Below are 12,215 nucleotides of genomic sequence, written 5' to 3' on the forward strand. Positions count from 1 at the left end.
CTCTAGTGCAGGACAGTGTCAAATGCTGATCCTGGCTAATTAGATCAGGCAAAGACTCAAAGCCTCTAGAGACCACCTCTGTCCACAGACTCCTAGGATTCCAACTTGAAATTGCTCTCAGGCAATCGTCCTCAGGTGTGGGGAGAGTTTTTTCCAACAGGGTGGAGCAGTTGCTTCTGCCTGGAGGCTAATTGTTATTTTCAGTCTTTTAAGTGGCCTCAGGGCAAGGTGTTTTCTAATAGGGTGTGTCAACTGTCTTACCCCCCAGGCAAGGCAGATGTCTGTGTGGATTAGATGTTCTCCCCTGGGTGAGGGAATGACTCAGCCCAGGAAACTGGGGGTTTCTGCCTTCTGAGTTCTAACCTCCCAGTCCCCAATCCTGGCTTCTGCTCGTATAGCTCGAGTCCACTCCACTCTCCCTCTGTTGGAGCACAAGGTGGGTGGCTCCACAGGGAATTTTGTGCATTGGTCCTTTAAGAGAGTGCCTGAATTTCCAGCCGTCACTCCCTGGCAGACAGCAGCCCGCTGCTTTTCACAGCCAGATGTTATGTGGGTACCCTTCTCAGTTGTGGTCCTCTCTGCTGGGGGGCTCAGCTTGGGGATTAGATCCCAGAGTTCTCAGTGGCTACCTCCACAGCCGAGATATCTCTCCGGGTCTTTAGTTGTCATCTGTGGGTGCTGACCCAGCCAGCCCTTTCTTGCCTCCACCCCTCCTACCAGTCTCTATGCTGTCTCCACTTTTGGTCCTCCAGTATCGGGGTTCTCTCCTGCCAGTTTTCCGTTGATTATTCAGGAAATTGTTCTGTATTTTAGTTGTGATTATAGTTTGTTTCTGGGAGCATGTCCGTGCAGCATCCACTTACTCTGCCACCATTTTTAATCTCCTGGTTCATATATTGACTCTCAACTGAGCCACACTGGCCAGGTGGGTGGGTATTTTTATTCTACTTGAAATGTTTAATTGTCCCACTTATTATTTAGTCTTTTCTACATACCGAGTAACTTTGTTCAAAATGCAGTTTTTATTTATGATGAAAAAACATTAAAAATTTTTAATTTGATAATAAAAAAATTGATTTTCCGTTGAAATTTAAGATAATTGTAGACTTCTGTGCAGCTGTTAGAAATAATATAGAAAGATCCCTCGTTGACATTGCCTCATTTCCCCTGGGGGCTATACTTTGCAAAAGTAGTCATTGTCACAAGCAGGATATTGGCATTGATACAATGTACCAATCTCGTTCATATCTCCTGTTTCACTTGAACTCACTTTGTGTGTGAAGAAATCAGGTTTTGTTCTTAGAAAACTATTGAAGTACTAACTTTAATTAGATCTGTGACCTCTGAAAACCACTTAACCTCTTGTGCCTCAGATTTCTCACTAAGTCCGTTGGTTTGATTGGATGATCTTTAGAATCCTTTTTGGGTCAAAACATTCTATAATTTTTCTCTTTATGTTTAGGAAGAAAAGGCTTCTCTTTTACATCGTACTCAGGAAGAAAGAAGAAAGAGAGAGGTAAAAACAGTTTTTTAATAGTCTATAAATAAGCATTTTTTAATTCTGGGTTTTACTGTTTTATATATAGATATGTATTTGTTCAGTGTGATGGAACATATGTATATTTACATGTATATATTGAGCTTTAGAAACATTCTGGATTTGTTGGATTTTACAGTAAAGCATTTATTCTGACACCAATTAGAAAAGATGGACAAAAGGGCAGTCTGTGGATTAGGCGGCATTCCTAAAAGGCATGAAGCAGTGCCACATGGGAGATGGAGTACCCAGTTTAGTGCCAGCCTGAGTTTGACTCCTGACCCTCAGTTTCTGCATCTTTAAAACAAGAGAAATTCTCACCTGGAAGGTTATTGTACAGGTGCACGTGAAGGGTCTTTCTTAGGGCTGGCACACAGCAGGCTGTCAAACGTGGTACCTGCAATGTTTTAATGATGACGAAGAATACATTATTTTGCTAGGTCACTGAAGACAGTCTTAAGTCAATAAAAATCAGAGTTTTCTGCTTTGAAACAAGGATGTGACCCTTAAAATAGGTGTTTGTATTGTCTGTCTGTATTCTTTTAATATTTAAAACAAAAACCTAAAAAAAAAGTCTCGCTATTCTGGTGGGATTGTAAAGTAGTGTAGCCATTTTGGAAAACAGTCTGCACTTCCTCTGGTATTAATTTCACTCCTGTATTCACCCAAGAGAAATGAAAACGGTTTGTCCACGCAAAACCTTGTTCATGAATGTCCATAGTAGTATTGCTCATAGTAGCCCAAGTGGAAGCACACGTGTCCATTGGCTGATAAACCCAACGTGAGGCAGCCATACAATGGATATTGATCGGCCATAAAAAAGACTGAAAGACTGATATGTGATACAATCTGTGTGAACCTTAAAAAACGTCATACCAGCCCTAGCTGGTTTGGCTCAGTGGAGAGTGTCAGCCCATGTACTAAAGGGTCCCAGGTTCAATTCCCATCAAGGGCACATACCTAGGTTGCAGGCTCTGTTCCCCGGCCCTGGTTAGGGAGTGTGTGGGAGGCATAGAATCCATGTGTCTCTCTTACATGGATGTTTCTCTCTCTGTCTCTTCCATGCTTCCTCTAAAAAAATAAATAACAATATAAATTATTTTCAAACAAACAAACAAAAACACTTCATGCCAAGTGAAAAAGCCACAGCTCGACCAGTGTGGCTCAGTTGGTTAAGTATCGTCCTGGGCACCAGTTCAAATCTTGGTCAGGGCACGTGCCCAGGTTGTAGCTCAGTCCCCAGTAGGGGGTGTGCAGGAGGCACCGGTGAATGATTCTCATTGATGTTTCTCTCTCCCTCTCTCCCCCTTCCTTCCTCTCTCTGAAATCAATAAAAACATATATAGTTTTTAAAAAGCCACATATTCTGTGATTCCACTATATGAAGTAGCCAGAGCAGGTAATTTCATACAGGCAGAAAATTCAAGTGGTTGCCAAGGGCATGGCAGTAGGGGAAGCAGGGCAGGGAATGAGGGTGACTGCTAATGGGTACATGGTTTTTGGGGGAGCGAGTGACGAAAGTGTTCTAAAATTAGATAGATGGTTGCACAAATTTGAATATATTAAAAATTGGTGATGGTACAGTTTAAAAAGTGAATTTTGTGGTATGTGAATTATATAGCTGTAATTTTTAAGTCTTTACTAACTGTTATTTTCACTGATTCTGACTGCTTGTTCCCTCCTTCCTCCTTTATTCAGGAAGAAAGGCGAAGATTGAAAAACGCAATAATTATTCAGTCATTTATTCGAGGCTATCGAGACAGAAAACAGCAAGTAAGTGTTTATAAACTGAGAATGGTCAGAAAGGCACGTGAGTGCTTATCTATAATAATAAAAGCGTAATATGCACATTGACTGAACCACCAAACAGCAAATGACCATTCGGACGACCACACTATGACACGCACTGGTGCCAGGCCAGCCAAGGCGGGTGTGATGTGATTGGTAAGGGGACCCTGCCATCGCCCACGATCATCCTGCAGAGGGAGGCCCAGGCCAGCGGGGTGATCGATGGGGGGCCCTGCAATTGTGGAGCCCCAACCAGGTGGGTGGGGCCTCCCTCTGCTGGGCTCTCGGTGGCGGAGCCCCACAATCCATTGCCCCAAAGAGGGAGGCCCAGGCTGTCTGGCAGGTGGTGCTGTAGTGGGTGGGCGGCCTCCCTCTACGGGTGATCAATCTGGGGGCCCCCGCGATTGATTGCCCCGCAGAGGGAGGCCCAGGCTAGCCAAGCAATTGCACTCCACGCCTGTTGCCCACAGAGGGAGGCAACCGGTGGTGGGAGGTGGGGGGGAGGGGACAGCGCTGCACAGATGGCAAGCAGTGGTGGGGGCGGGGCCAGCTGCCACCAGCCAGGGGAAGGAAAGCCCCAATAGGCTCTGATCGCCGGCCAGGCCTAGGGACCCTACCCAAGGGGTCCCAGATTGCAAGAGGGCACAGGCCGGGCTGAGGGACACCCCCCCTTCCCCCCCCCTGCACAAATTTCACGCACCAGGCCTCTCGTTTTAAATGACCTTGGATTCCTAGATGTGGAATCTATGTTTATGTATTTCTGTATGCCTGTGTCGTGAAAGTTAATGTTGATAATAGTATTTCCCCTAGTAACTAGTTTTTTACTAGTTTAGATTTACCTAAAGATCTATAGGTAGGTGAGGCTTTTTAAAATAGTAAAATACAAATATGCCCAACCACAGGTAAAGATCTAAAGAGGAAGTGGTGGAAGACTGTCTTAGTGGGCGTTGAAGGGTCTGCCATTCCGTTCCAGGTGTTTGGGTTTTATTTCACCTGATACCCGTAACTCCACGGCAACGGCATGGTCATTGCCCGTTTCCCCGTCCTGTGTGCTGACCGTGCACTGTTCTGTTTCAGTACGCCATTCAAAGAAGTGCATTTGACCGCTGTGCTAACTCACCCCAGGCTGGGGGCACGCTTTCCATTGCCAGTGGTCCCAACCTGACCGTTTTGGTGAGGCAGCTTCTGTTTTTTTACAAACAGAACGAAGACTCAAAACGTTTGGTGAGTGTTAACTGTGTTTTCAGTAATCTGGTTTTATATAATCTCCAGTTTTCTAAAACGTCGTCAGATAACCCTCCGCTGTCTCATCTTCATGAACATTTCCTCAGTGGGAATAGGTTGTCTTTGTGGTGGTGTTTTACCTCTTAAAGATCGATGTAAATTTTCAATATGGAAAATTTCAAATATAAGAAAAAGTAGAATAGTTGTGGAGCCATCCACCACATACCCATGGCTGTCATTGACACCTGGTTTCACACAGAACCCTCCACACCTGTGCCTTTGATCACTGTGAAGGGAATCGTGAATATCATAGCCTGTTATCTGTAAGTTCTTTAGTCTAAATCCCAAATTATAGGGTCTCTTTCTTAAAACATCCAAAATGTAATCGGATAACTGGACCACTTAAATTGTCTAGGCGTCTGCTGTTCTCATTGATGAGGAGCAGTATGAGTTAATGGTGGGAGTATGTAGGGATTCACAGTGAACAGTCGGTGCAGAGGACAAAGGCATACCGTCCTGCTTGGCCGGTGTTTGGCTGCAGGTCCCAGCACTGCTTCCTGAGCGAGCTGTGGGAAGAACGTGCCATAAACTAGAGTCGGTCTAGGGGGCAGTGCCAGTGGCTCCCCCCGGCCCCCGCTCTGGACTTCCTGTGTGCCGGCCCTTCCAGGCGTCTCTCTGAAGTTTAGAGGAAGCAGCATCAGGGAAGTACCACAGCAGGTCATCCTGGTTCCCTGTACTCTGGTCTCGTAGAGGGAAGATCTCCATGAGCTGGCAGGCGGTGCCAGGGGCTGTCAGCCAGTTGTCTCTAAGCACCCTTCCCTTAGGAATTGCTCCTGCCGCCTCTAGGTACAAAGCCTGGTTGCTCTCCCGGGGGTTCCCCAGGTGCAGCAGGCACAACCAGAGAGCTGGGCGGGGGACGCGCATGCTGACTTTTTCCTCAGCTGCATTGAAGTACAACTGACAAAAGTGTGGGATCTTTAAAGTGTACACCGTGATGATTCTGCGTACATAAACACTGGAAGGTTCCTGCCACCTAGTTGAGGAACAACACATCCATCACCTCAGCATTCCACACCTGAGCACCTGCTAGGAGCAGTGGGCCTGAGTGCCTTTCCGCCAGAGCTGCGTGGAGCACCCGGCAGGACAGGGTGCTGGGGACACAGGAAGGGCAGGGGAACGTGCCCGGTATGACTCGTCTCATCATTGGGTTCTCCTGTATTTTTATTATGGATTGCTCATTTTTCAAATGAACTGTGTCTGTTTCAGATTTACATGAGTTTTAAGTGTTCTTTGTTTTAGTAATAAATGTAGTAATTTAGCTTACTGCCCGAGTGCCATTTTAAGGGACAATCGACAGCGTGTGTGTACTGCTCAATAAAACCTGACCCGGAGGAGTCACTTCTCACCATGCCTGATCGATTAGTGTTGGTTACATGTCTGTTTACCAGCTGAGGGGATCTGAAATGTTGGTGGTTGTAACAACTAGCTCTGTGGATTGAGAGTTGTAATCTCTGTGTTTTGCTGTTCCAGATATGGATGTACCAGAACCTAATTAAGCACAGCTCTCTGTTTGTCCAGCAGTTGGATGGATCCGACAGACTTACATGCTTATTTCAGATAAAGAGGTTGATGAGCCTCTGTTGCAGGTAAATCTCATCATCGTCGGCAGCGTGTGTAAATGTGCTGATCACTTTGAATGTCTGGACGGGTACCTGCAACAGTGGGGTTTTGTCGTTTGCCTTTGATAGTACAGAGTGTTCTGTGTGTCATAATTTTTAATCCTGGTGAACGTGGCCTGTGGACATTAAAATGTGGTCTAAGTGCCATCCGGGGGATGTCTTCTTTCACGGGTGCCCTGGGTAACCGTGTGGCCCAGCCGAGGCCTGGTGTCGGACAGCCAGAGCACTGCTGCTCTGAGCCCATACATTGTTCTGATTCTGTCAGCTACACCAGCTGTAGGGGCAGGTTCCTTCTCCAACCCTGCCCATTGCACTCTCTGGTCTGAGCCCCTCTGCCAGGGACTGGACCTCTTGGATGCCAGATCTTAGATGGAGAAGCCATGAGCAGTTGTGGGTGTATATAAGAAAGCCTTTATTATGGAAGCCAGTGGCCATATAGCCATCTGACAACACAGTCCTTCACAGCAATCCCATACAGTTAGCCACACACCTGCTGGTGAACAAATACAAAGATCCCACAAAGGCAGCCTTTTTAGCCTCTGTACCCACAGCTGTTACCTGATCAGCTGCACGCTGCCCTTAGACGCGCTGCCTCACATCATAGCGCACCTGAGCTCTCTGGCCTCAGTAGCCTCTCCTGCCCCTCCCAGCCTCTCTCTCCTCTCTAGCAAACTAGCTTTACATGGTAGCCATATCTGAGCTCTCTGTGAGCTCTTAGCCTTTCATCCTAGCAGTACCAGCTCTCAGCTTCGTCTGCCTCGTTTGTGCTCTGTAGCCTTAGTAATATCCTACCTAATAATAGAGTGATATGCAAATTGACTGTACCTTCGCTATGCCCACGATTGGCCAGGAGGCGCGGGGGGCGGGACTCGGGGTGGCCGATTGGGTTGGCGGGATGCTGAGCTCGTGTTGCCAGTGGCGGTGTGAGCTCAGCGTCTGCGCCATGACTGTGCTGTGGCACAGAAGGGGCCTCTGGGGCAGCGAGCCCATATCCCGCCGCCGACCATCAAAAGCGGGGGAGCTGGGTGTCTGCTCTGGCACCAGCGGACAGACACCCAGCTCCCCCGCTTTCGCTTTCGATCGCGGGGTGGCTGGGTGGCTGTCCGCTCCGGCACCAGGCCAAAAGCCTCCACCGGAGGATTTTGAAAGGCCTGGTGCACCAGCAGACAGACACCCAGCTCCCCCGCGATCGAAAGCGGGGAGCTGTGTGTCCGCTCCGGCACCAGCGGACCCCCTGCCATCAGAAGCGGGGAGCAGGCTGCCAGCAGTGTCCGCGGAGCGTGCTAGGCTTTGCGCGGCAGTGGATATGGCCTGGATGGCAGGTTAGGCCTAGGGGGACCCTACACGTGCATGATTTAATCATGCACTGGGCCTCTAGTCTGTATATAAAAGGCTAATATGCTAAGTGTCCGCCCGACTGGTCACTATGATGTGCACTGACCACCAGGGGGCAGATGCTCAACGCATGAGCTGCGTGACGCACACAGAGAAATGACACCACGGACCTGGCACCCACAAAGCAACACTCAGCTTCCCCCAAGTGGGGCACAGGCCCCACCACTACCCCGGAGCATCAGCCCACCAAATCACAGCCAACACTGCCCAGACTCATGGCGCAAAATGCGGCCCAGAGTCCAGCCCGGAAACAGTCATTGTGGGTACCAGGTAATGACGTCACGTAGCAACACCCAGCTTCCTCTCCCTAGCAACAGGCCATCCTATATAATAAAGAGGTAATATGCAAATTGACCATCACTCCAACACACAAGATGGCTACCCCCATGTGGTCAAAGATGGCTGCCCCCATGTGGACACAAGATGGCCAGCAGAGGAGGGCAGTTAGGAGGGACCAGGCCTGTAAGGGAGGGCAGTTGGGGGCGACCAGGCCTGCAGGGGAGGGCAGTTAGGGGTGACCGGCCGGCAGAGGAGGGCACTTGTGGGCAATCAGGCCAGCAGGGGAGGACAGTTGGGGGAGACCCAGGCCTGCAGGGGAGGGCAGTTGGGGGGGGACCAGGCCTGCAGGGGAGGGCAGTTGGGGGTGACCAGGCTGGCAGGGGAGTGCAGTTAGGGGTGACCAGGCTGGCAGGGGAGGGCAGTTAGGGGCAATTGGGCTGGCAGGGGAGCAGTTAGGTGTCGATCAGGCTGGCAGGGAAGTGATTAGGGGGTGATCAGGCTGGCAGGCAGAAGCAGTTAGGGGCAATCAGGCAGGCAGGTGAGCAGTTGGGAGCCAGCAGTCCTGGATTGTGAGAGGGATGTCCGACTGCCCGTTTAGGCCCAATCCCGGTGGTCAGTCGGACATCCCTTGAGGGGTCCCAGATTGGAGAGGGTGCAGGCTGGGCTGAGGGACACAACCCCTTCCCCTCCCACCACCACCCCCCGTGCACAAGTTTCATGCACTGGGCCTCTAGTTTAACAATAAACAGCACCTAGCTATGACTAGCCTCCTTGCAGTTTCTTCAGCTCCGAAGCACAACTTGCTTTATAGCCAGGTGCAAACATTTCACACTTTAACCAAATGTCTGTGAAGCATTTTCCCATGTCTCATCTCATTTGATCCTCACAGAAGTCCTGGAGTAGGTAGATAGGAGACTCAGTGGAATCCTGTTTTCTTTTAATTAGCTGGAAAATGAAGATTTAGAACGTTTAGAAACCTGACCTGACTAAAAAGAAGAAATGGTGGACCTTGAAAATGACTGCGCAGAATATAGTCAAACACTGCTGCAGTTAAATATTTTACTCTTTGTTCTCCCTACATGATCTACAATAATAATCTGCTTCATGTTGATATTTACTGATGTGTTGCTGACAATTACCTGAAAGAGAAGTTGGAGTGCTTCACTTGGCTGGAAAAAGCTTCATCAGAAAGCAGGTCTACTTAAGCAAGTTTATTCTATATCTATCAAAGGCTAAGTTGACTCGTTAATGCACCATACATATAAAGCTCTCACTGACGCCAATCGCACACGTGTGTTCTGTCATTGTCGATTGTGAATTTGGTTGATACTTCTGTTATAGAGAAAGGGCGAATAGCGATATTAAAATATTTCTTCTGATTAATTTCCTTTCAATGTACAGGAATCCATGCACCGGGCCACTAGTACTTTAATATTACTTAGACAAAAGAGGCCTCATTCCAGTAGTTACATCAATCATTTGGGTTATAGAAGGGCACAGTGTACTGTGAGATCGCTGTGGCCTTGTGCCTGCATATGGTATCTTAGTCTTGAGCATTCTCATTCAGATTCCCATGTTCTGAGTGGCCTTGGCCATTCAGCGTACTATCAACAAGGCCTTGAGTATCTGGCGTCTGGCATTGTTCCCACACCTGGTTACTAGGGAATGGGTTGGCCAGTAGCAAAGCCTCCTGCGGTGAGAACAATTCTGCTCTCCCAGGGCCTCTGCCTTTGAAGCCAGCCTTTCGCCAGGCTCTCGGTGTGACTTATGCATGAACCTGAAGTATGCCGTTTCCATGACTTGCTTGGATTGAGTCTACAAAATCACATGTTTAAGTGATGTGAACTATTAGTACCTAAGTGAAAGAGCAAGTTAGTATCTTCGCCATCTTTATACAATTGCTGTGTCTGCAGTAGCAGAAGTTTCAAATGATTCTGAGCCTGGATACAATTTCAGTTAATTTTCTAGAGGCTGCATTAGAAAAGCTTGTTCAGGATTCCTCTCAGAACTAGGCCTTATTAACATACTTTCCCAAAATATTTAGCTGGTGCAAAAAGTAGAGAACCTGATAGAAGAGAGAGAACCCAGAGGACCACAAATCCCAAGAATTTCCATTTTTTTCCTAACGCCTTGTGTTTTTTTGAAAACTTTTACTTTGAAAAATACATTATATGCACCATACTCTAGAGCAGCGATTTTCAACTGGTGTGCCACAAGGAGTTTGAAAATATGCCATACCTGACTGAACCCAGACCCTTCAGTCCACAGGCCAACACTCCAACCACTGAGGCAAACCAGCCAGGGCCTCACATGCTTTTGAAAGAATCATTTAGCAAGTAATTTTAATAGATGATGTATCAAAACATAAATTCTCCTTTTTCCCAACTTTTTGTTTTGAAAAATTTCTAACACCACAGTAGTTGAAAGAATCTTATCTAATAAAACCCTAATATACAAATTTACCAAACGGCAGAAGGACCAGTTGCTATGACCCGCACTGACCACCGGGAGGCAGACGCTCAATGCAGGAGCTGCCCCCGGGGGTCAGTGTACTCCTACAGGGGAGCGCCGCTCAGCTAGAAGCCGGGCTCACGACTGGCAAGTGCAGCAGCAGTAGCGGGAAGCTTTCCCACCTCCGCAGCAACGCTAAGGGGTCCCGGACTGGGAGAGGGCACAAGCCGGGCTGAGAGCCTCCCCCCACCCCCCACCCCCCCAGTGCACAAATGTCATGCACCTGGCCTCTAATATCTTTATATCCTCCTCCTAGACTCACAGGTTAACATTTTGCCACATTTGCATATGTGTGTTGTTTTTCCAAAGCATTTGAAAGCACATTGCAGATGGCATGGTACCTCACCCAGATCACCTATATCTCCTAAAAGTAACACGTTCTTGCTGTAACCATAATGCTATTCTCACATCTGTGGTAATTCATAGTAATTCTCTGATGTCCCGTAACACAGTCCACATTCATGTTTCCTTGGTTATCTCAAAAATACCTCTTCTGTTTGTTCCCATGGTCCTAGGGCCATTCCATCAGCCCCTCTCCTGTGTCCTGCAACTGCAGTCTGGTCCAGGGCCGGGCTCTCACCCTGTCCCATGCACTTCTGGGCTGGGCCGTCTCTGTGGTGCTTTGTCGGATTATGAGCAACTTCCCACCTGGTATCCACTGCCCAGTAGATGGCAGGGGCACCCCTCAACCAAGCTTGTCTCAGACACTGCCAGGTGGCGCCCCGGTCAGAGCCAATGCTGTATTCAGTGTGAACGGTTAACCGGTGTCATGGCAGGTGGTGTGTGTCCTAGTGGCCACATTGGAGACACCTGGTGAGACTCCCGGGATCGATGCGGCTGCCGAGGGAGAAGCGGCTCTCCTGTCCAGTGGAGCCCCGGTGGGGGGCGGGGGGGGGGCGGGGAGTGGCCTCTTGTCAGCACCACCGTTCACCCCGTGGGTTTGGCATTTGGTGATGCTCTGTACCTGAATCCGTCGTAACGTTCGTGGTGGATAAAATGCCAGTGGTTTTTTCTCACTTAGTTGTTCCATCAGGAATTGTTGGTTGGCATTATTTGTGCCTCTCCCCTTTAGTCTCAATAAGGCCTCCTGTACTTTAAAAACGCAGGTGTGATAGTCAGCTATTCCTTGTGATGGTCATGTGAGGTAGAGGGAGCCCAGTGAGGAGCGCCTGTGTCCTTCGACACGCCCCAGGCGTGTTTTGAGTCTCTGTTTTCTGTGGCCACAGTGTCCTGGACTCAACTTGTCCTTCCCAGGGAAGCCTGGGCCGGGGCTGTTGCCTCTGCGGAACCATGAAGCTCTAACAAGAGGAAATCAGAAGCACTGTGTTAGCAGTTTATTCCAGGTGCGTGATGTTAACAGCCGGCAGTTCCACCGGCCGCGCGGACATTGGATTTCAGTGCTCTGGAAGTTCCAGAGAAAGGGTGTGGCTTGCTTCTGCTCTGAAGGTCTCCCCACCTGCAGGAGTTTAAGCTAACTTCGTAAGAGCTAGAAAAGTAGAGTTTTGTGTTTGAAAGAGGATGTGTGTAAGATAATGAAGGAATGGATAGCATGGAAGCTGATGCTGTGTAACTTTAGGGTAAGTGGGACTTGGGGCGGTGCAGTGTCGGGGAGCCAGCCTGATGGGCGTCACTGGGTCTCCTTCTCCTTGCTCATAAACTGAGGGGTGTTGGATAAGACGGGTCCTTCCAGGTCCAATAGTTAGTTCTCTGCTGGCTGGTGGGACTGGTGGCTAACCCTCTAAGGCAGTGGTCTCTGGTCACCTCAGTCCTCAAGTGTCCTTTTCCTCTCCGTGAACATTGCC

The 12,215-nt window shown here is 48.7% G+C and overlaps 1 protein-coding gene across 1 annotated transcript in view; it reads left to right on the plus strand.

Annotated features, from left to right (window-relative positions):
- UBE3C (ubiquitin protein ligase E3C) overlaps positions 1 to 12,215 on the plus strand; it is a 109,599-nt gene that overhangs the window by 14,865 nt on the left and 82,519 nt on the right. Inside the window, exons 2-5 of the mRNA XM_079785657.1 lie at positions 1,463 to 1,516; positions 3,236 to 3,310; positions 4,403 to 4,549; positions 6,080 to 6,195. Of these exons, the coding sequence (XP_079641783.1) occupies positions 1,463 to 1,516; positions 3,236 to 3,310; positions 4,403 to 4,549; positions 6,080 to 6,195 (392 nt within the window). The remainder of the gene's footprint in view (positions 1 to 1,462; positions 1,517 to 3,235; positions 3,311 to 4,402; positions 4,550 to 6,079; positions 6,196 to 12,215) is intronic.

Source organism: Cnephaeus nilssonii (genome assembly GCF_951640355.1).
Source record: "Cnephaeus nilssonii genome assembly, chromosome: 12".
Classification (NCBI taxonomy): domain Eukaryota; kingdom Metazoa; phylum Chordata; class Mammalia; order Chiroptera; family Vespertilionidae; genus Cnephaeus; species Cnephaeus nilssonii.